General features: G+C 43.6%; 1 protein-coding gene across 1 annotated transcript in view; it reads left to right on the top strand.

Annotated features, from left to right (window-relative positions):
- The window catches only part of EMB3012 (embryo defective 3012), a 172,127-nt gene that overhangs the window by 96,092 nt on the left and 50,673 nt on the right, over positions 1-25,362 (top strand). Inside the window, exons 20-26 of the mRNA XM_086791541.1 lie at positions 12,476-12,595; positions 12,741-12,896; positions 14,125-14,187; positions 16,354-16,481; positions 17,044-17,299; positions 17,396-17,536; positions 18,514-18,616. Of these exons, the coding sequence (XP_086647667.1) occupies positions 12,476-12,595; positions 12,741-12,896; positions 14,125-14,187; positions 16,354-16,481; positions 17,044-17,299; positions 17,396-17,536; positions 18,514-18,616 (967 nt within the window). The remainder of the gene's footprint in view (positions 1-12,475; positions 12,596-12,740; positions 12,897-14,124; positions 14,188-16,353; positions 16,482-17,043; positions 17,300-17,395; positions 17,537-18,513; positions 18,617-25,362) is intronic.

Here is a 25,362-nt window from a genome sequence, read left to right as displayed (position 1 = left end):
GCTGTCATTGAAGGCTAACAAAGGCTCCAGCTCATGTCTAACCAGTATGCATACACCTGAGTAGGTAGTGGTACCGGCATAATATATATCATAACTGCCAAAATAAACATGATGACCCACCATGGAGTGTGGATTATGCTCTTGCAAACAAACAATATCTGGCTGCATTTTATGTACATAATTCCATAAAAGCCTCCACTTTGAGACATTGCAGAGGCTTTGTACATTGTAGGTAAAGCACTTAAGTGTTTGAGGCATGAAAGAGGTATATACAGCAAAGTATTAGATATAAAAACAAGACATCAGAGAGGCAAAGCCTATGCCTGCATGGGTTGCATTCCTTCATGACCCATGAAAGACATATCATTCTCCCCTTCTTCTGAATCACATATGGGGATGCCCTTCTTCAAAAACCCCACCCAATTTTGAAGGACAGGAGCTGAAGTAGAAGCCTGTCCTGGTGAGGGAGAAGAAGCATCCCATTGACGAGATTGAAGGGGGCGTTGCTTCAATACAACCACCTTCTTAGGTTGTTGAAAACCATTCTGATCAATCCCTGCAGATTCCTTCATCTTCTCTTTTCCTTTATCTTTTCCTTTTCCAGCAAGTGACTGCACTTGATTGATTGCTTTGGCATTCTTTGCTCCATTTCTATTTGCTGTCTTAACTTGCAAATTCTCATTCTTTTCCTGTGTCTGGGGCGGCAAGGCATTGGGAGGGGGCTGATGCAGAACCATTGGGCATTCAAAGGCTAGATGCCCAAACTTGTGGCAGGCAAAACAAGCTCCTGCAAACACACCCCACTTCAATTCAAAATACTTTTTTCCCAATTGCACTCCCTCAACTTCCACTGCAATAGAAGGAGGGGTAGGTGTATCAGTGTCCGAGAGAATGTAGAACCTGTTACGGTTTGCCATGGGGCGTGGAGGACAAATGACCTGTCCCAAAGAAGCAGCTAGGCCAGGCAACTCTTCACGCATATAGTCCTGGAAGTTAACAACCTCAACCCATACAGGACAATGATGTGGTATAAGACTTTGATAATCCTTGTTTGGGGACCAGGGCATAGCATGTACCATCTGCTTCCCGTAAAACAGGGGAGAGAACTCAAGAAGCCTCTGCTTGCACGAAGCATCTGATAAATGCACCTCATAAAAACCTCTGGAAGCAAAATACACTCCCTCTACAAAGCATCCTCCAAGGATGGACTTAATCCACTGCGCGACATCACTGGCCGCTGGGATTCTTCCTGGAAAGAAAATTATAACTGCAGTTTAAGACAACTTCCTGAGAGGATTCACGAGGGACGGCAATTTCAATTTGTACGTGACCTCTGGAACCGGTTTGCCCCATTCCTGTCGTGATTGCTGAAAGTCATCCTTAAGGGTGTCAAAGACGTACTGAGCTTCCATAGTAAGTTCATCATCTTGTGATGTAGGCTCTGATAGGCGGCGCTTAGCATCTGCAGGTCTTTCTTTTCGAGCATATGTACAAACATCCAAACCTGAAGCCATGATTGAAATACGACAAGACTCTCTCTCTCTCTCACACACACACACACACACACACACACACACAAGCCCTGAGGTAGAGTAGAAGCAGAAGCTCGACTATGAACAAGAACTGGCGACGACCAGCAAGTGGGAAGGACCAACAGGAGGGCGGAGGCGGTGGGGCAATGACATAAATGGGCGCCTCGGCAGGCGGTAGGCCTCTGTAGTAGTGCCGCCTAGATAGTCGAGCGGAGATGGCTGAGCAGCGCGGCGGCGGCGATTCTCTTCTCTCTCTAACACACACACACACACACACACACACACACACACACACACACAGGCAATGTATCTTACACACTTTTTTTTTTGGTAAATCATGTCATTAATTACAGGTGGGAAACCTCAAAACGAGGAAAACCCACTAAAAAGACCATTTACAAGGGAGACTAGTAGAGTGTTCACTATGTTCAGTGTGAACATAGTTAAACATCTAAAAAACAATCTGTAAAAAGAGCATACATAGATGAGTCAATCTCATGAAGAGAGAGACAGTCATATAAAGATTGCTGAAGAGAGGAATGGAAGAATGAGTAAGCATCCAAATGAGGCCCAGCAAAAACTATCCTGTTGCGAGACTGCCAGGTAGTCCATAAAGCCCAATAACGAACCCAATCAAAGAAGCCTTTATAGGATCTAAGGGGTGATGGGAGAAGACCGAAGATCCAAAAGTATTTCCCAAAGGGTGCCTGTCGGAAGCGGGCTCTCAAACGTGCAGCAATCTGATCCAAAAAAGTCATGGTGAGAGGACAACTCCACAAAAGATGAAAGACTGTCTCTTGAGAAGCACCACAACTATGACAAGTTGAAGGTGCCAAAAGTCGCCTAGCCAAGAAAAGCCCGACTGGCAAGACTCCAATCAAGCATCTCCATAAAAAAGGTCTACTTTTCAAAGGCAGACTGCATTTCCAAAGAGAATGAAGCCGCTGTTTCCACCAAGTCTGACTTTTATGAAGATGCCAGATCTGATTCGCATGTTCTTGAACCCAAGAGGCAGGCAACAAGAGATGATATATCGAACGAACCGAAAGTTTAGCCATTGATAAAGGGCCTCGTGCAGGTTGTTCTCTTCTAAGGCTCCAATCAACCAAACGATCAGAACGATCCAAATCTGCAATTGGTTCAAAAGGAGCAAGAAGCTCTCGAATAAGCTGCCAGATTGTTCTATAATGCATTCCTAGACCAAATTTTCTGGCGGCAACCACAAAAGAAAGCACATGGCCACCAGCATCCAAAACATCATCAATAAGATAAACTCCTTTCTTTGAAAGGAAATATGCCTTCCTAGGCTCACGTAGAGCCAAGGGTACATCAAAAGCCTTTGACCAATGAATACTCTCAAGGCGAAGCGAAGAAGATTGCCCATTAAGCCTGGGATTCCAAAAAAGATATTGCGTAACTTGTTTCCAGGCAGAAATCAACTTAGATGAAAGAGGGCAACCGACAATTTTTCCATCGAAATGGCTGAAAATTGCATCCCAATACGTAACAGTCCACTTTCCAAAAGCAGATGAAGACATTGACATACACATATGACCCAACATAATAGCCCATGGCTGGCGCTGTTGTACAAATTCCAATAGCAAAGTGGATTTACGAGCAAGCACATGAAAATGAATATTCAATATGTTCAAGCCACGATGTATCTTTGGAGAACACATTTTTGGCATTGACAAAAGATGAAGACCCTTTTTACGATGTTGAGTTTTCCACACAATTGCCATTGCCAGTGACATAAACCGATCTATATTAGCTTTCCTCCACATAATCAATGGAAGAAAGAACTGTATGTAAGCCATTACAATAGCCTGCACTATCCTGAGACGTACATGAAGAGGCCAAGTGGAAAGCTGCCAATAATCAATTTTGCGATTCAATTTTAGCATAACCCATTGAATCATTTGTGAAGATGACATCTGCCAACCCAAAGGGTAACCCAAATGACGAACGATATGTCCACCAGGAGGTATTCCACCGGGCCACAATACATGATGCCATTGCTGTACATTAAGCGCAAGCAAGGTAGACTTACGGAAGTTTACTTTCAAACCAGCAGCCAGACCAAAAAGTTCCAAAGCCTCCATTAATCTCTGAAGATCTTGTTGCGTATTCTTGGGCATAAAAAAAGAATCATCAGCATAAGCCTGAGCCAGGAAAGTATGCCCAGCAGGAAGCTGTAAGCCATGCAATTCATCAGTAGCTTGCAAAAAATCCAAGTAGCAAAGAAAAGGATGTGTGGCAATAGCAAACAACAGGGAACTAAGCGGACAACCCTGGCGAACTGAACGTCCCAATTTCCAAGAATCTGATAGAGAAGAGCTCAAAATCAAAGAAGCATCACTGTCATTATAGAGCCAATACACAATATTTTGCCACTTTGCACCAAAACCAAGATAACTCATAGTCATAGCTATATAATCCCAATGCACAGAATCAAAAGCTTTCTCAATATCAACCTGCAAAATGAGTACATCCTGCTTGGTGTATTTGGCATATTCAATGGCAATATAAGCATTAGCCAAATTATCATTGATTTGCCTGCGAGGCACAAAACCATATTGCGCAGGATGCAAACCATCATGTAAAAATCCTTTAATACGATTTGCCAACATCTTAGTCAGAAGCTTATAGATGACGGGCATAAGAGTAATGGGCCTCCAATCAGAAAATGCTTCACAAAGATCCCGTTTAGGGAAAAGCTTAACCAATCCTTCTTTCCAAGAAGATGGTAGTACATCATTTGCCCAAGCTTCATTGATCATATACAACAATGATTGTTCCAGCTGAGGCCAAAACGCATGGAAAAATTCCACTGTCAATCCATCCCATCCGGGAGATTTCCATCGACCCATTGAACGCAAAGCATCTTTAAGTTCAATATCAGTGAACGGAGATTCTAATTCCAAAGCATCATGTGGAGAAATAATGGGCCGAACATGATGCAATAAAGCATAACGAGCATTAAGTATGTCAGGTGAAGTTGTTGGCGGTTTAGCAAAAAGAGCTGCAAAATGCTGACTAGCAATGTACGAGAGCTCCAACAAAGAATGAGTCCATTGACCATCAGATTTTTTCACCCTTCTGATGCATTCCTTTTGTCTTGAAGCATGTAGATTTTTGAAAAAATCTTTGGAAGAGCAACCCTTATCTATGATAGCTCGATGTCGTGAACGTGTCGACCATTTTTGCAATTTTCTTTGATCATTTAGCATGAGGAAGTGCTTAGCCTGCATCAAAGATTCTTGTTCATTGGTATTTAAAACCCGAAACTCAACAAGATCAGCCATAGATTGACATGTTTCTTTAGCCTGCAAGATCCGCTTCCGCAAGTCGGCCATGTAATAACGACCATAATCACAGATCCCAGCCTGCATGCGCTGAACAAATTGAAACCAAGCAATGTCAATATCCTCATGTATTTGAAGGGGCAAAGGCTCAATGGCTTGGAAAACCATTTCCTTGAAATCAGCATGCACAAGGTAACTGTTGTTTAAAAGCAACAGCCTATGTTTCTGAAGAATAGAAACATCCTGTGGCATATCAAAATAAAGGCCTAACCATAAAGGAGAATGATCAGAGAGTAACATGGAGCGATCAATCCATAGCTTGCAAACAAAATCATCGTATTGGTCTGCATGTAATAAGTACCAGCGATCCAGACGTGTCCAGATATGCGGAAAAGCATTGTGATTAAAGGTAAACCCTTGCAGACGAGGGAATACATGTTGCCATAGGTCCAAAATATTGCAGGAAGAGAGCAAATCATTCCATGTTCTGCGTTCAGCTCCAAGCATATGAGTTCTTCCAGTGGAATTAAATTCAGGAGATGGAGCATTATTAAAATCTCCACAAAGGAATGCATTATGGAGCCAGGGATAAGCCAACATTTGCGACCATATATTTGCCCTGTCAGCTGAGCTTTGCGGCGCATAAACTGTTGCAAATTCATAAATTTGTCCATACAATGAACATTGAATGACCATCCATCTGCCAGCAGAATCATTGTAGGCCAACATTGGTTGCAGATCATGCTTAACAAGCATAAAAACTCCTGAGTAATGCTGAGTGCCTGCATAAAATATATCATAACCAGCAAAGTGACCTGATTGACCCACTAAGGTATGCTGATTGTGTTCTTGCACACACACCAGATGAGGTTGCATTTTATGTACATAGTGCCAAAACAACCTAAATTTACCAGGATCACAAAGTCCTCTAATATTGTATGAGAGACATTTTATTGGAGCATCAAACATCAAATCTGTACAAAGGTATATACAGTGAACAGCCAGCCAAAATCAATGCTGCATAACAGCAACTGAGTCAGGGAGAGAGCCCTCACCCTGAATCAAGAGAGACTCATGCATATTCGTATCAACACACATATCCAAAGGATTTACATCGGCATCCATACTTGAGGAAGCACCTCGAACTACATTTGACCATATTCTAGAAAGCATAGTCGAAGAAGTGGAAGACTGTGCAATAGTGGCAGATGCAGTCCAATTACGTGAAGGAATGGGAGCACGACGAACCATAGTAGCTTTTTTCGGAGTTTTCCATTCAGCCGAAGATATTTTATCTTTTCCTTTATCCTTGGGTTGATTAGGCACGGCCAAAGAAGAAACAACTTGTGGAATAACTTTAGCTTTTCCTTTTTCTTTCTCCTTTTGAGTGTTTCGAGTGGCTTGATTTGTTGGTATCTCCTTAATTTGAGTAGGCTGCACATTCGCTGAAATGGGAGGTACAGCAGATAATGGCGGAGGATGCAGCAGAGAAGGACATTCAGAAGCCATATGCCCAAATTTATGACAAGTGAAACAAGCACCTGCAAAGACTCCCCAATTTAATTTGAAATAACGTGCACCCATGCCACGCACATTTTCTACTTCAACAGCAATTGCAGGTGGTTGCTCATGGACTGTATCCCACAAGATGCAAAATCTGTTTTTGTTTCCTGTAGGACGAGGTGCACAAACCACTTTGCCTAGAGTCGCTGCTATACCTGGCAAGTGTTTCCTCAAATATTCCGGAAAATCCACGACCTCAACCCAAACAGGACAACGATGCCTAATCAAGGACTGATAGTCCTTGGTCGGGGACCAAGGTAACACATGTACCAACTGTATACCAAACATAAGGGGAGAAGTTTCAAGTATCTGCTGCTTATATTATATCTTACACACACACACACACACACACACACCCACCCACCCACCCACCCAAACACACATAACACAGCAACAAGAATCCTTTTGCAAGGTAGCCAATTTTGCAGAGCAGCTGACTTGGGGTTATTTTTAAGACTTCACACGCACACACTTTTTTTTTTTCGGGTGAAAACACTATTTATATTAAATAGCAACTGTACAGTCATAGCCATTGGAAGCAGATGGAGATATGAGAACAAACTAAAAAAACTGGGAAAATTTTTTAAATGTTGGAGAGAAAGCTCGCCAAGACCATAGCAATCTCGAAGAGATCGGAGTAGAGTAGCACAAAAATAGGGTAAGGGATGAACAACATCACTAGAGAAGTGTAGATGATTTCTGGTGGAATAGATGGTCCAAAGAGCTCAGAATCGCTCGCATGCAAAGAAATCATCATACCTTGGTAAGGCCGGGGATAATTTGTCAAAAATCGAAAAAAGTTGCCCAAAGCGTTGTCGAGGAATCTATACTGCAGCAGTGGTGTCAACTAATGAAGAAGATCGCGAGAATGCAAGCAACTCCACAATAAGTGAGGTACGGTCTTGGGCATAAGGCGGCAACACCAACATAAAGCTGGAGCAATACACCATTGAGCTAGTAGAGTACCAACCGGTAGCGCGCCTGTAATGCATCACCAAAAAAAGACCCGTTGCTTAAGTGGCAACTTTGACTTCCAGACCTTTTTTAAAGTCAATATCCACCAGTGCAAAGGCTTATCCAAGTGCCATAGCTTGTTCCCATGTTCCACTATCCAAGGCTGAGGAACAAGCAAACGGTAGGCGTAGGCCTTGGAAAGCAGTGAGGAGATGGAATGGGAATGAGGCATAACCCGAGGCATAACCCGGCTGTTGACGATCAAAATGCCAATCCTATAATGAATCCTCCTCCTCAAGAGGGGGTACCGACTGAAATGGAGCTAGAAGTTCAACTATGGCACGCCATATGGGCCTATGATGCATGCTCAGATGCCATTGCCTAATGGCCAATGGGAAAAAAAGAACCATACCATACTCATCAACCACATCCTGTACTATACGTATTCCGAAAGTCGATAGATGATAAGCCTTTCTTGGGTGATAAAACGCTAAAGGCCGAGGAAAGGCACGCCTCCAATGAATGCTCTGAGATCGGAGTGAGCTCCCTCTATGTGGAGGTCTACTTGACCAGTGGATGAAACATAAGATCTGCTGCCAAGCTGTAATCAAAGAAGTGGCATAAGGGCAACCTGGTATGCGCCTAGTAAGATGACCAAAAAAGACATTCGAGTGATCCAAAACCCAGTGACCATAAGCATCTACTTTCATGCATGCACACATGGCTGCCAACATCTTTGTCCAAGGCTGCGTTTGACCGACAAAGTCAATAAGCAATGTGGCCTTAAGTGCTAGCATGTGATAGTGAATGTCGAGAATGTTCAGGCCCCCATGCATGTTTGGTGAGCACACATAAGTACGTTTGAGCAGATGAAGCCCTTTGCGATCCGATTGTGTACGCCAGAGACAGGCAATGGCACGAGACATAAATGCATCAATATGCTTACTAGTCCAGGGTAACAAAGGAAGGTGAAACTGAATGTACGCCATGATGATCGACTGGATAATTCTCAAGCGGACATGCAAAGGCCAAGTGGATAGCTTCCAGTAATCAATTTTGCACTCCAATCAAGTCAGCACCCATACCATCTCATCTTTTAGAGAAACATCCCAGCCAATCGGATATCCCAAATGCTTGACCAACTGACCGGGTGGAACATCTAACGTGGCCAAAGATTAGAATGCCAAAGATAGTGGCAGGCTGATAACAGCTTTGACTTTTGAAAATTGACATGCAACCTAGCTGCCAACCCGTAAAGCAAAAGGGCATCCATAATCCGTTGCAAGTCCGTTGGTGTAATTCTAGGGAAGGAGGAGTCATTAGCATAGGCCTGTGCCACAAAGTGAGAACCATCCGGCATCGCAATACCATGCAAGTTGCCCTGCTGAGTAAGCTTGTCAATATATAACAGCAAGGGGTGTGTGGCAATGCCATAAAGCAACGCACTAACTGGGCAGCCTTGACGTACCGATTTACCCAAAGTCTAAGCGGCAGAAAGTTTCCGACCAAAAATGCATTGAGCAGTACCCCCTTGGTATAGCCAATAAATCACCTTTTGCATTTTGGGTCCGAAACCCATCCGATCCATCACCCCAGCTATGAAGTCTTAGTGGACAGTGTCAAATGCCTTAGCAATATCTACTTGCATGATTAGGACATCTTGGTTGGTGTAGTTTGCATACTCAATACCCATGTAGGCATTTGCTATGTTGTCCATAATTTGCCGCCTAGGAACAAAGCTACATTGTGCCGGGTGGAATCCCGAGTGAAGGTAGCCCTTAATGCGATTAACTATCATTTTGGTGACCATTTTATCAACAAGTGGCATAAGAGAGATGGGCCTCCTATCACCTAAATTCTCACAAAGTTGCTTTTTTGGGAGCAATTTGAACAAGCCTTCCTTCCAAGAATGAGGCAACATATCGTCACGTCAACATTGATTAATCATGCATAGCAATGGAAGCTTCAATTCCGGCCAAAATGTGTGAAAGAATTCAACTGTGAAACCATCCCACCCGGAACACTTCCATTTGCCCAAACCTCTAAGTGCAGCTTGTAGTTCTTCCTCCATAAGGACTCTTCCAAGTCTTGGGCCTCATCAAGTGATAGGATTGGTGTAACCTCATCCAAAAGCATAGTGCGAGTAGCCAATGTATCTTGTGTAAGTGGCATAGGACGGGCAAACAAATCCCAAAAATGAGAGTGTCATATTTCCACAAGCTGTTGCTTAGTTGAAGTCCACGTGCCATCAGACAACATAAGACGTGCTATGCCTTGCTTTTGTCTAGATGCATGGAGACCTTTGAAAAAAGACTTGGGAAGAGCATCCCTTATCAAGCATTGATTTTTGCCGACCACGCACTTGCCACTTTGCAATCTTTCGTTTATCATTGTCCTTGATACAAGATTCAGCATCCATGAGTGTGATATTTTCCTCGACAGTCAGTGGTCTTGTATGACTAAGTTCAGTGTAAGACTGCACAATCCTCTTGGCCTCTGCCACCCTCTCCCGTAAAGCACCCATGTACCACTTGCCATAGTCCCTCATTAGCATTTCATGCGTGAAACAAAACAACGCCATGCAATATCAATATCCTCATTCAACTGCAGCAAAGGGGGTTGCACAGCCGAGCGTACCAAAGCAGCAAATGCATCATGAGTGAGGTAACTATTGTTGATGAGAAGTAATCGTTTATGTGGCAAAGGTGGGTCATGAATCCCCATTCCAAAGTATAGAGCTAACCAGAACGGACATGATTAGACAGACACATTGTGTGGTCAATCCATATGCGGCATGTAAAGGCATCATACTGATTTGCATTTAACAAATACTATCGATCAAGAAGGGCAAAATAGTGCGACTGAGCATTCTGGTGGAATGTGAATCCACGAGTGTTTGGCACGAGCCGGCGCTCTAGAGATCCAAAGCATGCAAACCCTCAAATCATACTATGCCATCTGCTTGTTCAGCCCGCAACATATGGGAATGATGTGAGGAGTTATCCTCATGGCTAGGTGAGTTATTGAAATCCCCTATGAGAAACACATTTGTAACCCATGGGTAACACCAGATGGAGCGCCAAAGTTCCGCTCTACAAAGCGATGTCTGTGAAGCATATACACTAGCAAACTCGTAAACCTCGTCAGCAATGAGACCTTGCACCATCGTCCACCGTCCATGTGAGTCATTGTATGCGACACATGGTTGCAAATCGTGTTTAACCATGATGAAAGTACCCGAAAAGTTGCTTTTGCCAGCATAAAAAATCTAATACCCCGAGAAAGCACCATTTCTACCAGCAAACAGGTGTTGATTGTGTTCTTGCACACACACTACATGCGGTTGCATACTATTTACATATGCCCAAAAGAGCTTCCAGTTATTGGGGTTGGAGAGGCCCTGTATGTTAAAGCTAATGCATTTCAATGGTATATACATATGGAAATGATGAAGGATGAAGAAACTCATGATTCCATTTGCATCGGCGCCTGACTCCTTACATCACCATGTGAGGGGACAGGAACCTCAAAGCCCATTGAAACATTACCCACATATAAATGTTATCGGCAAAGAACAGACCCTCTTTAACGACCGCAGCCCATAGTCTTCCCACACCACTAATTTCAGCAGAGCGACTAAATTGACCATTAGAGGGTATTGAAGCGGTCTAGTTACGAGTGGGGACCACACGGGGTTTTGCAAGGATTGGCTTTTTAGGCCGTTGCCATGCTGATGCATCATCTTTCTCTACACTTTTGGCCTGAGTAGAAATAACATGTGGGACTGCAGGCATCTTGCCTTTTCCTTTATTGTGAATTAGATTCCCAGTAGCAACCGGTTTGCCATTTTGTTGCTGCTGCGTTTGAGTTAATTCAGCCACTTTTGAAGGATGCATGGCTGCAACTGGAGGTTGTTGGAAGGTCTGAGGGCATTCCGAGGCCATGTGACCAAATTTTTTTGCACGTTTTTAAGCACATGCAAATGTGCCCCATTTCAACTCAAAAAACGCAGGACACATGGTAAGGTCATTAATCTGTAGCATAATCGAGGGAGGAGTGGGTACATCTGTATCCCAGAGAATGCAAAACCTATTCCCATTGCCATTAGGCCTCGGAGGACAAATAACTTTTCCCAAACTGGTAGCAATCTGTGGCAAAGCAGCCCCCAGGCATTTGGGGAAATCCACAACCTCCACCCACACTGGGCATTTATGACGTATCAAACTTTGATAATCCTTTGTAGGTGACCAAGGGAGTACATGAGTCATTTGTGCCCCAAAGTACAACGGTGATTTTTCCAACAGCATTTGCTTAAAACGAGGCTCAGAACACAAAACCTCATAAAAGCCTCGTGCTGGAAAGTAAATACCATCAACACAGTGTCGACGTTTAGGTTCCACACTAGTTGAGCGGGCACCATAGTTTTTAACATACGTGAAGCATACACATACGCATACGCATACGAGTATGAAAGCATGTTTCAAGTATGTATGGCTCACATGGGCTGAAACATATGCTCACTATCTCGGCTGTACACTGCAATAGGCTGCGAAGAACTGGAAGCCATTTCAAAAAGGAAAAAAAATGCAGCTGCTCCTATGCGCACACTTTTTTTTTTGTTGAGAAACTGCTCCTGCGCACACACAGTCACTGCTGTATACACACTGCTTGCTGCACACACACACACACACACACACACACACACACACACACACACACATCTTGCAGCAGAAAAGGCAGACGAGGACTCTCACACACATTCAAGCCTTGATGCGGAACAGAAAGCAGAAGGCATGCTTTGAGCAAGGAGGAGCAGCTAGCAGGTTGGAAGGGAAGAACTGCAGAAAACACGTGAAGGCCACAGCGAGTAGGTTAAGAAAGCGAGCAGGAAGTATAGGCGACATCAGCAGCAACAGTTGGCAAAAACCCTCTCTCACACACACACACACTCCCCCCAACACCAAACACCAGCACACGTACACACACAAAATTGTTAAGTGCTGCCTTAAAAATTATTTATTTCAAATGTATTTTTCATAGCTGTGTTACCTCAATGTATTTGGTTACTGTTTCAAAAATTGGTGAACAAGCTTCTACTAAATTGTGGCTTTCTTGATGCAGGTTTGGGTGCGTGGGGGTCCAAGCATTGGAGTTTCCATAAAATTTTCAAGCTCCAATGATACAATTGTTTCTGTGGAAAACTCAGTGGGCATGATCGCAGCAAATTTTCCAGGCAATGTGGTAACTATGATGATGCTATCTTGTTGCCAAACTGCCTATTGTGCGTTTAACCATTGTTCAGTTATGTCAAATCCTGCAAGTTCTCTAGGCAAGAAAAGAGATCTTCAAAAACAATTAGACATGCCCTTTTGTGGGTTGCCTGCAGTTTATTTATGCTGAAGCAATCACTCACAGTGGCACAGTTGTTTGTAAAGCGGCATTAGAAATCAGAGTGCATGTCCCTACCTCGATGATTCTAAATGTTCGTGGGGGGCAACTTGCTCTAGGACGGAAAATGTCTCTCTTTCCAACAGGAACACAGGTAAGTTTTTCTTCCCCCTTCCCCCCACCTTCTTTTTAAGTAGGTATTTCTGTAGTTTGCAATTTGTTACCCATGGTAGTTTTTCCGCCTGGAGTGGAGGCGGAGGCGTTACAAATTGTGGTCACAATACAAACAGGGGCCTGCGGGGATTTGTTGAACTGGGAACCTCCCCTCCCCAGTCACAAGCCCAGACCGATAGGCTACATGTATGCCTCTAGCCCAATTTTTTTGTTTCCATGGTGTTTTTTCAACTTGTAACTTTGTCAAGGGTTTTACGTGACTGAATCTGTCATGTGCATCCAAGTATATGCACTACAGTTCTCACCATGAGCGCATTGGAATGTAGTGTCCCAACACTCTATGCGAATAACCTATTTAGAAGCATTATGAAGTCTCAAAATCAATACATGGGGTTGGTGAGTGTGGTACAGTGTCTTCCCTTGCTGTTCTGTGTACTCTTTTCTACCCCTCTGGTCTTTCTTTTAATGGCAGACTACTATTGGCAATCATGCAATGCCTTGGAATAGTATACTAGTGTGACAGCTCACCTGTCAGCCATCATAAGTTGTTTGCTATTCTAGTCCAGTGATATATGAGCATAGTATTGTACAAGCATTCTGTGTCGTTTGTTTTGACTCTCTATCAGATCATTTTCCTCTAGAGCCATGATGAAAGTTCTCCTGCAGAGGATGTTCTTGTTTACAAGACTGTATTGTCCACCTCAATGATGTCTGGAACCTGCTCTGCTTCTCTATTTCTTCTTGAGAGACAAGCTATCTCTGGACTGGACCACTATGATGAATTGCTGTGCAAGATTGCAGAGAGTAATTGTATCCAGTAAAAAATCCCTTTCCAAGATCTTTCTATAGGAAAAAAGTTCAACCCTCTCAACGTGGTAATGATTGCAAGAGAAAAGTGAAGGAGATGGGTGGTAGTGCCAAGAGATGCCATTCTAGGCATTGAACGGAAAGGGGCTGGGGCTCCATATGCGTTAAAAAATGTATCACCTGTTCTGCATATCCTGGGAGCTGCCCTGAATGTGCTCTCAGGTGAAGAGTGTGAATGAGATTGGTTCAGATAGCTTGATCTCTGCAGTTTTGTATGCACTTTTTGATAGTTCTTCAAAACATATAACTCCTACTCAAGCTTTTATTTTTAAAAACCTGAACGCATTAACAAATCAGGCAAAACAATGTGTTGATAATGGATTACTCTTTGAATCTTGCAGGAGGACTTATTTTCCTTCTATGAGCTTTGCAGAAACTACAAATGGACTGTTGGGGATCCACAGGTTGTCTTTTAATATATGGTTTGGTTCAAGTTTATTCTTTTAATAATTCCTACTTTTCTCTGAGGATCTCTGCTTCCAGTAATGCATCTTCTCCATGATCATGATGATTGGATCCTCACGTATATTTCACAACAAATTTTATTTTCTTGCTGCAACTCCGGTGCCCTTGGGCCTTTTGTCCCTCTCTCACCTCTGCCCTTTCCCTTCCATTTGAGCCCTCTGATCCCCGGCCCTTTTCACGCCTGTGCCCCATGCATCCCCTTTGCTCCAGCGCACACTCCCCTGGTTGTGGGCCGAGAAGTAGAGCGCGGAAAACCTCTAGATCCAAGAAGCTGAAAACTACATCCACAGCAGGGGCTAGGTTCTCATATAGGGTGCGCAAGGTGATGGCTTCCTGATCTCTCGCTTTGTGCGGCAGGGTTGCTATTTTCTCTGGGCGCAGGACATGCTTACAGGGTATTAGCCTTCCCATCTGTACCCTTGAGGAGCTCCTGGATCCGGAGTGTATGGATGCCACAACAGTGTACTTTTCCAGGGAGGAGGGGAACCTGCAGCACTTGCTGATGCCATCGAGGAGTTCTGCCTGTCCTCGGGCACACACATCAACTGTCACAATTTGGGTTGGCACATTGCTTGCTGTGACTTGGCGTCCAGTTGAAGATTTTCTGTGAGTTTCCCGGGGCAACATAGTTATCTCGGATGCCATGTGGTGATTGACATTACTTCAGAGCAGCAGATTGCCCTCCTAATTCTAAGTATTTAGATGAAGCTACTTTATAGGAGCTCTACCTAGGACTCTCTTTGGCTTGACGGGTGGTGATGGCCAACCGTCTTCTCTTAGCCACACCATGTTATATCGCATCATGTTGGGCGGTCTCTCGGTCTTGCATTAGTCCTGCATTGGAGAGATCCAACAGCTCATTCAGAACTGTTGTGGGCAGGTAGTGATGGACGGGCTCCCCGAGTCAAGGTGGCTTGGTGAGTCATTGTACAATCTCCCAACACGGGAGGAGTTGGCATGATTGATCCTGCGACCTAGAGCCAAACTTTGCTAGGGAAGCTCCCTGCCAGGAGGACAACCATGGAATGACTTCCTCCTCGCCCACATCCTGGCTCGCACCCCCTCTCGTACGGGACATTGGCCACCTGGTGTGAGATGGATCGTCTCGTTCGCATGGTTGGTGCCTTCTCTTGGGACACGTTTCCGGCTAGCCTCTTGAGAGCTTGGGTGGCTCTTCCATCTTCAGTCTTTCAATAGCTGTCTATTTGTGAGGAGGAACACCATCAACAGCCTCTGTTGTAGAATGAGCTCACCCTTGTCCCCTCTTGTCACCACCCTGAAGCTTGCTCACACATTGCATGGGGATGCCTGTGCTCAGGGCTGGCAAAGACCATGGGCACTGGGCTTAGCCTTTGCGAGCGCCCCCCTCCCCCCCTCCCCTCTCCCTCTTGCAGCACGACTAGTTGTCCAGGGTCCATGGGGGGAGGGAGGAAGAGGACTCCTGAGCCTCACCATGGTCTCCACCATTCCTCCCGATTGGTGCACTCCCTATGCCTCTCCACTCGACCTAGAGTTGGTAAAATTCTTCTTGCTGCATGAAGTACCGCTGGTGGCCCTTTCCATTTGGGACCATGGTCATTTTTTACCTAGCCTCTCCGACTTCTCTTCCTGTATATAAGGTGTGCTAGGTGTCGACAGAAGGCCGATTTTAGAGCTATTGCCTGATAATTTTTGTCTCAGTTGTGTTGGAATCAAATGGAGAACATGTCGTTTTTTGGTCGCCATTTGGTGTCCTAGTGTCATTGTGCCATACTCTACAAAGTACGGGTGGTGTTTATGCGGAGTACTTTACTGACGGGGTGGGAGATCACCATATGAGTGGGAGGTCACCATATGATGAACTCAAACAGCTTGTTACTCCTCTTATAACACGGTTTATTGTTCTTTTTTGTTACTACTTGCAAAGTAAGGTATGCGGAGTATTTTAATGATGGAGTGGGAGTTCACCATATAAGTGGGAGATTACCATATGCTGAATTCAAACAGCTTGTTACTCCTCTTATAACATGGTTATTGTTGTTTTTTGTTACTGCTTGCCAAGTAAGGTATATAGTAAGGTGTGATTAGTTCATTTGACACGGCAATCTTTTTTCCAATGACATCAGGTTATGACTTTGCACACCTTAGATGATTTGAAAGGAGATAATGGAGAATTTGCATCGACTTCTATGTCAAGCAAATATGCTGAGAGCAGTGCTGTAGATGCAAGGTTTTCTGTGGTGGCAGTTGGAAGGTATGATGTGAGGTGTTTGATCGCATCCCCCCCTTCTTCCCAATCTTCCCCCTTACCGTGTGTATTTTCCTGCATGATGCTGACAATTTTGAGGAACACGTGTGTGAAGGCTAACTTGCCTTACCAGCTAGTCATTAATGTGAGTGCATGGGGTTTGAGCAAACTGAAAGGATGATTATATGCATCTTATTGCTGTTAAAGCTGTGTGAACTGTAGGCCACATTTGATCGGGTTTGCTTCTTAGTGCCAGCCTTTGCGGTGGGTGAGTATGAGTCACGTGGGGAAAGGTATTAAAAACTGAGTACGATGGTCATCTACAAATGGTTGTCTAAAAAGGGTACTGATCGTTTATATGTAAACCTGCATGGACTCTTGGGTGCTGATGTCACGAATGAGATATCATAGCATGTGCTCTACACTATAAATGATCGAGTTGATTCTCTGAAGATTTTGAAGTGTTAAACTCAAGATTGTACATACATTCTTGTTATGTTCGGGACATAACGTCAACTTTTTGTGGATTTGCAAGATTTTGATTATGCTGGAGTGTCATGTGCTCCAGGTCTGCAGGGAAAACTGATATCACCGTAGGATTTTCATGCCATTTTCGCTCAAAGATAGGCTATTCTAGTACACATTTCTACACAGCATCGGGCACAATTCAAGTCATCCCTGATCCACCGTTAGCTTTGGGGATGCTGGCAACCTGGTTGTTACCTCCAAACTATAAGACATCAAGCCTATTACCTCAGTGGACAGAATCAGGTTCAGACAGCACAACTTCAGGGAAACGCAGCATCATTTACTCCATGTTACAGGTTTGAGCTGTCGAAGAACATTTGAGACTACTTGTGTCGTGTGTTTCATAGGAAGGTGGTCAGACAATCTGCTCTTTTTTGTCGCACTGGGTGCAGGATTATGGTAGAGACTCTGTAAGCATTTCCCTAGAAGGCGCACATATCAAGACATCAGAAAGACAAGATCTCGCATGTGTTCAAGCAAGGGATCGAAGAACTGGGCGCTCTGAAGTGGCTGTCTGTTTAAGAGTGGCAGAGGTAGGTTTTCTCATAAACCATCAATTTGCTGATAATTTGTCAAAATTCAAAAAGAATGAACTTTAGTTATATTTCAATCAAATAACTCAACTAGTTACTTTTGTGTCCTGGATGTGACTAGGAATATATAGTGCTGGGCTTTATCTGAAGACAGTAAGCTATTGTTTTCTGTATATCCATGTATTTGCATAAAACATTACCCCGACATGCTGAACAGGGTTAGGGTAGAAGGAGAGCTAAAGTGCAAGCGGACATACCCCATTTGAAAGGGGGAAAGGTGCCAGGGTAGTGAGGATTAGGTGGGCTACAAGGGGATAGTTGAGGGAGGGATTCAGGTGACCAATTTCTAGGCAGAGGTTGACAGAAAATGATGGAAGAGATAGTCAAATACAAAGCATATTAAAGGATCAGAATTGAAATGGTAACAAAAGTAAATCGGCCGGCAATAAAGCAAGACCAAGCATGCGTAGTCTGCCAATACATAAGCAAAGGAAGGGGGGGTAAAGCTAGGTCATGGTATCCCTTATATAGGGCAGGGCAGCAAGCAAGCTCGGTTAACCAGCATCAAAGACAGCCAACAGCTACATTTACTTGATGATATCTTGTTCCTTCTGTGTTTAGTTTTCTGTTGCACGATGTCAAGTGTTTGGTCCATTTTTTATTGCAATTTGCAACAACACGGAAGTATGCGATTGACAATAGTTCACAAGTAGTGACAAGCGCTGGTACATCACCTGTATTTATGGGATTCCCTTAAGGATGTGCATGTAATTCGAGAGCCTCTAAGTTGGCCTGCTGGCCTGTATTTTTCTATGTGACTGTGTCTTGTTGCTAAGGTTCTCTTTTGGTTTGGACCCATGGTACCTGAAAGAGTGAACTGAAGCTTCATAGAGGCTCTTAAAATGAAAATATAGTTGAAGCTGAAACTCAGCAAGCTGACCCTAGCCTAACCACAAGCTTGTTCTCTCATGAAACAGGTCTCTCAGATGATCGTTGGGAATTCAGAGCCGTGCATTCGCAGAATGGAAATATCTGTAGGGGCATATCATTTATATTCCATCACACTTCAAGATGACATTGGTAATCTTCTTTGCTTTTTTCAGTTGTCGTTTCTCTGCTAACCTTCAATGTGACGGGGAAACATAGAAATGGTGCAAAATTGCTTGTGCTTTTGCTGATACCTCCATAGAAGTGCTGAAGGAGTCTTTCAAATCAGAAGCAGCAAGTGCCCATACAAACAAGCCTGCAGTCACACACGTACATATGGCCCATACTTATGCCTGGGAGGACCAGAAAGAAAGTTACATTCGTATAGATTTGGCAAGAAAGTCTTACTTGGAAGCATTCGTGTAATCATCAGTGCATAATACCTTGTCAGATTATTAGTGCAAAAGTTGAGAGAGAGACTTCACACGAATACACTCGATGTTGGAATTACCTAACCCACAGATTCGCACGTGCACGTGCACATGCTTGTATGCATGTATGCTTGTGTAGCAGGTTTGGTTGCCCAGTATGGTGTGGTGGTTCTGCTCTGGACAGGATGTCTGGACTCCTCAAAATACACAGCACAATGCCCACATGAATAGATAGATTAGAATACGAGCATAGCACAATGACAAGAATAGTGTAAACAACACTTGCATTTCTCCAAGACACTGTTACAGGCCCTTCACTGTACCGTGCACACCCGGCTGTGGTCACAGTGAGTTGGACAGCACCCAGGTGGCAATGACAGATGACTACATCACTCAATGAGTAGACTCAAAGAACAGAACCCGATGGGAAAGGTTAAGGATAAACGATGTAGGATGAAGGATGTCGTCAAGGATTAGCTGAGGGCCATTTAAATGATTCTTGCAAGACGTGGTGGAGTTGGTGGCATCTCCTATCTTTGGTAGATGCCATCGGAGTGGTGGGCCTTGCTGCAATGTCCTATCTCTGGTAGATGCCCGTTGGAGTGACAGTGCAGTGCCTTCAGTGCCGGTGGGTGCACCTCTCATGTATCTGTTGGTGGTGCACTTCCGTTTTTGGTTAGTCCACCGAACGCTCGGGGATTGTCCAGTGTTGAGGTGATCCACTGTGGCAGTGTGGCGGTCCAGGTTCGGGATGATCCATTGTTGTGACATCTTGCGATGTTCTGGCCGAAACAGTCCAGTGTGGGCACCCTTAGTGGCTACAGTTTGCATGTATCTATTGCGTATATGAATGACCGAAAGCAGTAGAAGGTATAGAACTTCTGTGTGCATAAGCAATGGCAGAAGGTGGTGGCAGTTTGGCAAGATTAAGGACATACTGCTGGAAAAGTTCTGTCTTCTTGCACCTTCACCATATGGTTTGGCTTGTTGCACTGTGTACTTCCCTTCCATCCCTGTTTGTGCACTTGTACTTAGAGATTGGTGATGTATGGAGGCTGACTTTGATTTTATGTGCTAATTTAAAGTGTTGAAATTTTCTACTTATGTATTACTTGATTCTTCGTAAATCTCTGTGTTTTTGTTTAGATATTGTTGATTAAAGACACTATTTTGGGGAGGGTTTGCCCATTTTGAACTCCGTAATCTGTGTGTTTATTCCTATCTGCTCTTATTATCTATACGATTTTTTTTTTAAAAGTTCTTGTCATAGGTACGAGTCATAAGTATGTGTGCTATTTTGTTGAAGCACAATGTCCAAATACTAATCTTAATGCACATGGAGTCGTATTGGGAAGTTCCAAATGCACACTTTTGCACTTAGTGTGTCATCTTCGAGATTAAGTAGGGGAGTCATAAGTGCGGATGCTTCATATTCAGATTACTCAAACATAATTACTATAGTATGTTAGCATATTCCAACACTGGAGTCAAGTGCATGATTGGATGGGAAGCACCATCCAAAAATGTGGCAGATGCAAACCTAAATAGATTTTGAAGGAGTTTGAGGAGGTTCCCGTGGTTGCAAGGAGAAAGTATGAGGCCACTGCAGCTGTAGAAGATGAGGAATGGCTTCTTCCTATACTCACGTGGAGGCGGTGACAAGTTCAGAAGCTGGGCAGGGAGTGGGATTGATTTTAAGAGGATGCATGTCCTTCAGCTCCTCGCAAACATAAGCATGTGGCCATGTAAGATTAGCCATTCTTTGATCCTCTACTCTCTAGTCAAGAAGAGTCGGTTACAAGCTCAACAGTTCCATTGGCTGAGGGCACCTAGTAGGGAGTAGTCTTGATAATCAGAAGATACAGGTTCGTCAGCTTCGTTTGGATGAATCATTCTTACGCATGAGTAGCTACTCTTGGATGCTATCTGCTCGGCCTTACTTGTAACTCACCCGGGAAGCGCGGGAGTGGGTGTGCATCGCTTGACCATGAGCGCAATTAAACATATCGGCATTTAATCATAGCCATTAAACAATCCACAAAGCTGGAAATAAAAGTTGCACATATAACACAACATAGAGTCCGGAATGGGCTGATCCCCCCCACATCCCCCCACCCCGCCTGCTCTTGGAGTATTTCATTATCCAAGGAGAAATATATCATGTACAAGCTTTGAGGGCCTTACTCTCCCCATGGGAGATGCCAGATTATCATGATGCAATCTTAAACTTGTTCTTCAAAAAATGTAGCTATCGAACATGTCCTTCCATAGGCACACAAACATGTATAATAACCCACATGGCTTTTCCATACGTGCATAAATTTGTATGATAGCCCATATGGCTCTTCCACAAGCACATAAACTTGTAAACCAGCCCATGTGGCTTATTCATGAACTCATAAACGTGTAAACCAGCCCATGTGGCTTATCCATGAACTCATAAACTTGTAAACCTGCCCATGTGGCTTATCCAGGAGCGCATAAACCAATATAACACGTTGTATATCGCATCCATGAGCGCCAAAACTTGTAAACCAGCCCATGTGCCTCATCCATGAGCGCATAAACCAGTTTAACAGCCTCTATATCGCATAAAACTAGAAATTTCATCAAGGTTTAGGAGTATTTTGGTGAAAACAACCATCCGAAGTGTGCAAGATGGTGTAGAGTAGTGAAAATCATCTTCCCCAAGGATATGGCTATGGTGGCGGGCTTAGAAATGAAGAGAAATGGTGAAAAATCAAAGTTTTCAGTCTACAAAAACTTGCTTGAAGCTCAAACTCGCCCAAGAGATAACTCTCTTCTGTTCAAATAAGCAAGAAAATGCTATAATGCCATGTGTAGAGGTGAATTGACAAGTGTGAGGACACTTGTCTCACTTTTATCCTCGTATCTGCCACATGTCCCAAATCCAAAGGTGAAAATTTCCACAATCCCAGGCTTTAAAATTATGCCTGATTTTCACAATGGCGCTTTGGCAACACTTGATCTCTGTCGAATTCCAGAGGTAATGACGCGAACGAAAATTCCATCAGAGATTGCCAAAAATAGCAACTTTTCCTAAAATGTAGGAGATGATCGCTTTGTGTTCCACCACATGAGAAATCCATATAAGCACCATGTAGAAACTTGTTTCATTGCTCGATCTCTCCCAATTCCTCAAGAGTTCGCCTTACATACTTTCCACTTGACACTTGAGTTTCAAAACCCATTTCTATGTCCAAGAAACTGTCTGGACTGCTTGGACCATGTTACGAACACTTGGTCCTCTGTACTGGATAATCTCCCATTCCTGAAGCTTGTACATTCTTGATCTTTCGGGCATCCAAAGCCCTTCCACACACCTGAATTCTGGAGATGCTCAGAATGGTGACATTCCCCCAGCTTCATAAAACTTGTCCTCAACTTTAAAGCTTCAAACCATATATCAAGATGTAACCATTTTCTAAAATAAATGGGCAAGAACTCCGTGGAAAATATGATAGAGACAGGCACAAGAGCCAACTGTGTCTCAATAACCAATATCAATGAGATAATCATATGCCAATGAAAATCGCCAACCACGTCCTAAGACACTCAAACAAGTGCCATACACAAGAAACTAGTGCCTCACACAGATACATGTGCTATGCACACAAACTGGTGCCATTCCAAAGCACAAACCGTGCTAACAGACAAGCTGGTTCTCCATAGTTTTGGCAATCCTTTCTCCCAATCCCAACGGTCCCCGTTTTCTGCCACACAATCCCAACTTTGATTAATGAGCGTGGTGTGGAAACAATGAAGGACTCACTCCACAATACCAACATGAATCCATGTGTATGGTGGAGTATTCATTGAATTCCTTTCTCACAATCCCAACATAAATCCACATGTATGGTGAGATGAACAATGAACCTCTTGGCCTCCGTTTGGGGAGATAGTGATTCCAATATGATTGAAAGAATCCATGTCCCAAATAAATGGGAGAGACTAGATAAGTCTCCATAATACAAATATCAAAGTCATATCCCAAATAAATGGGTGAGACAAAACAGTTCCATAAGCCCAGATATCATAATCATGTCCCAAGTAAATGGCCGAGACAAATCAGTCCCCATAAGTCCAGATTCCAGTTTAGTGACACTTCGTGTAGACATAGTCCCCTGCCAAAAAGGTGTCAGTCCACATGACCCTTGGCGTAGACATAAGTCCCATGCCAACTTGGCGTCATGTCTACGCTACCAGTTGCACTCCGTGTTGGTACACTAACGACACACCTTGGATGAGAGGTGCACTCATGTAATAAGATGAAACAATCACTCACAAGCATAAATAGCCTGGTGTTCCATAAGCATTTCTGCTTCACATAGTTTATAGGCATTTCAACCTCCAACTCACAGTACCCGCTCAAGTGTCCATATTCCCTTCCATCTGCTCTCTATTGTTCCATCCACACATGGTAGAAAAACTCTTCAACAAGAGAGCACGTAGTACAAGAGAACTAACTCTACACAGGGTATGTTGTGTTTCACACTACCCTCTGAAGTGCCCATGTTCCCTTCCATTTGCTCTCTATTGTTCCACCCACACATGGTAGAAACAATCTTCAAGAGAGCACGTAGGAGAAGAGAACACTACATAGGGTATGTGAACCATGAGTTCCATAAGTCCAATGCATCGCAAATAAAGGGAGTCAAAAAGAATAATCCATCCTAGTAAAAGGGAGCCATAAACATAATCCATAAACGTGAGGATGGATCCAAATCCCTAGCAAAGAAGTCCAGTAATCCATAGACCTGTATACCATAAACTTACCATATCTCTTATAACATGTTCCGTGCTAACCACACATCTCGGAATAGAGGTGGACTTTATATACGTATATACGTATATATACATATATACATATATACATATATATACGTATATACGTATATACGTATATACGTATATACGTATATATACATATATACATATATATACATATATGTATATATGTATATACATATATGTATATACATATATACATATATATATATATATATATATATATATGTATATACATATATGTATATACATATATACATGTATATATATATATACATATATCTATATATATATATATATATATACATATATGTATATATATGTATACATATATACACACACACACACACACACATATATATATATATATGTGTGTGTGTGTGTGTGTGTGTGTGTGTGGAGTGGGTCGTGAGAGAGAGCACCCTGCTGCCTGCCTTCAAGACGTCGACAGAGGATACCCGCTGCAAGCTCTGCCCTGCTAAACGCGGCCTGCAGCATCCGGCCATCGTCTCCTAGACTGCCGCTCATCATCCTCCCTGCTCCTCGTCTGTCTGTCGCACCTGTGCTGCCCTCTTTCACTGTTTACGCTTCTGTTTTCTGCCTCGCAGTTTTTTGTTCCAGTTTTTCTCCTTTTCTGTTCTGCACTCTGAACGCCAAATAGCCCTCAATCTTCCTCCCCTATCTGTCCACGTACCTGCGTATCCACTTCTGCTGATTCTGCCCTCTGCTCGAATTCTCTGTCAATATTTCATCTGCCTCCTTCGACAACCTTTCTCTCCTTTTCTTGCGTGCTTTGATTATGGCTCAAGGAATGGACGTCTGTACATATGCCAGGAAAGAAAGAAATACAGATGCGAAACGTCGCTTATCAGACCCTCCTTTGTTGCAGGAAGAATCTACATCAGAAGCTCAATATGTATATGACACTCTTAAAGATGACTTCCAGCAGTCTCGCCAAGAATGGGGCAAACCCATTCCAGAGGTCACCTATAAGTTGAAATTGCCATCCATTGTGAATCCCCTCAGGAAGCTCTCTCAAACTGCGGTCATAATATTCTTTCCAGGAAGAATTCCCGCAGCCAGTGATGTTGCACAATGGATCAAATCCATCCTTGGAGGATGCTTTGTAGAAGGAGTATACTTTGCTTCCAGAGGTTTTTATGAGGTGCATCTATCAGATGCTTCATGCAAACAGAGGCTTCTTGAGTTTTCTCCGCTGTTTTATGGGAGGCAAATGGTGCATGCTATGCCCTGGTCCCCCAACAAGGATTACCAAAGCCTGATACGGCACCACTGCCCAGTATGGGTTGAGGTTGCAAACTTTCCGGATTATATGCGTGAAGAGTTGCCTGGCCTGGCTGCCACTTTGGGACAGGTTAGTTGTCCTCCACGCCCCATGGGAAACCGTAACAGATTCTGTATACTTTGGGACACTGATATACCTACCCCTCCTTCTATTGCAGTCGAAGTTGAGGGGGTGCAATTGGGCAAAATGTATTTTGAATTGAAGTGGGGTGTGTTTGCAGGTGCTTGTTTTACCTGTCACAAGTTTGGGCATCTAGCTTCTGAATGCCCGATGGTTCTCCATCAGCCCCCTCCAAATGCTTTGCCACCTCAGCCCCGGGAAAAGAATGAGAATTTGCAAGCTAAGGCAGCAAA

The sequence above is a fragment of the Cibotium barometz genome, chromosome 56 (assembly GCF_041138505.1).
Source record: "Cibotium barometz isolate CiBa-2024 chromosome 56, ASM4113850v1, whole genome shotgun sequence".
Lineage (NCBI taxonomy): Eukaryota > Viridiplantae > Streptophyta > Polypodiopsida > Cyatheales > Cibotiaceae > Cibotium > Cibotium barometz.
The sequence above is the reverse complement of the archived record's forward strand: the minus strand, read 5'-3'. Positions and strand labels throughout refer to the sequence as shown.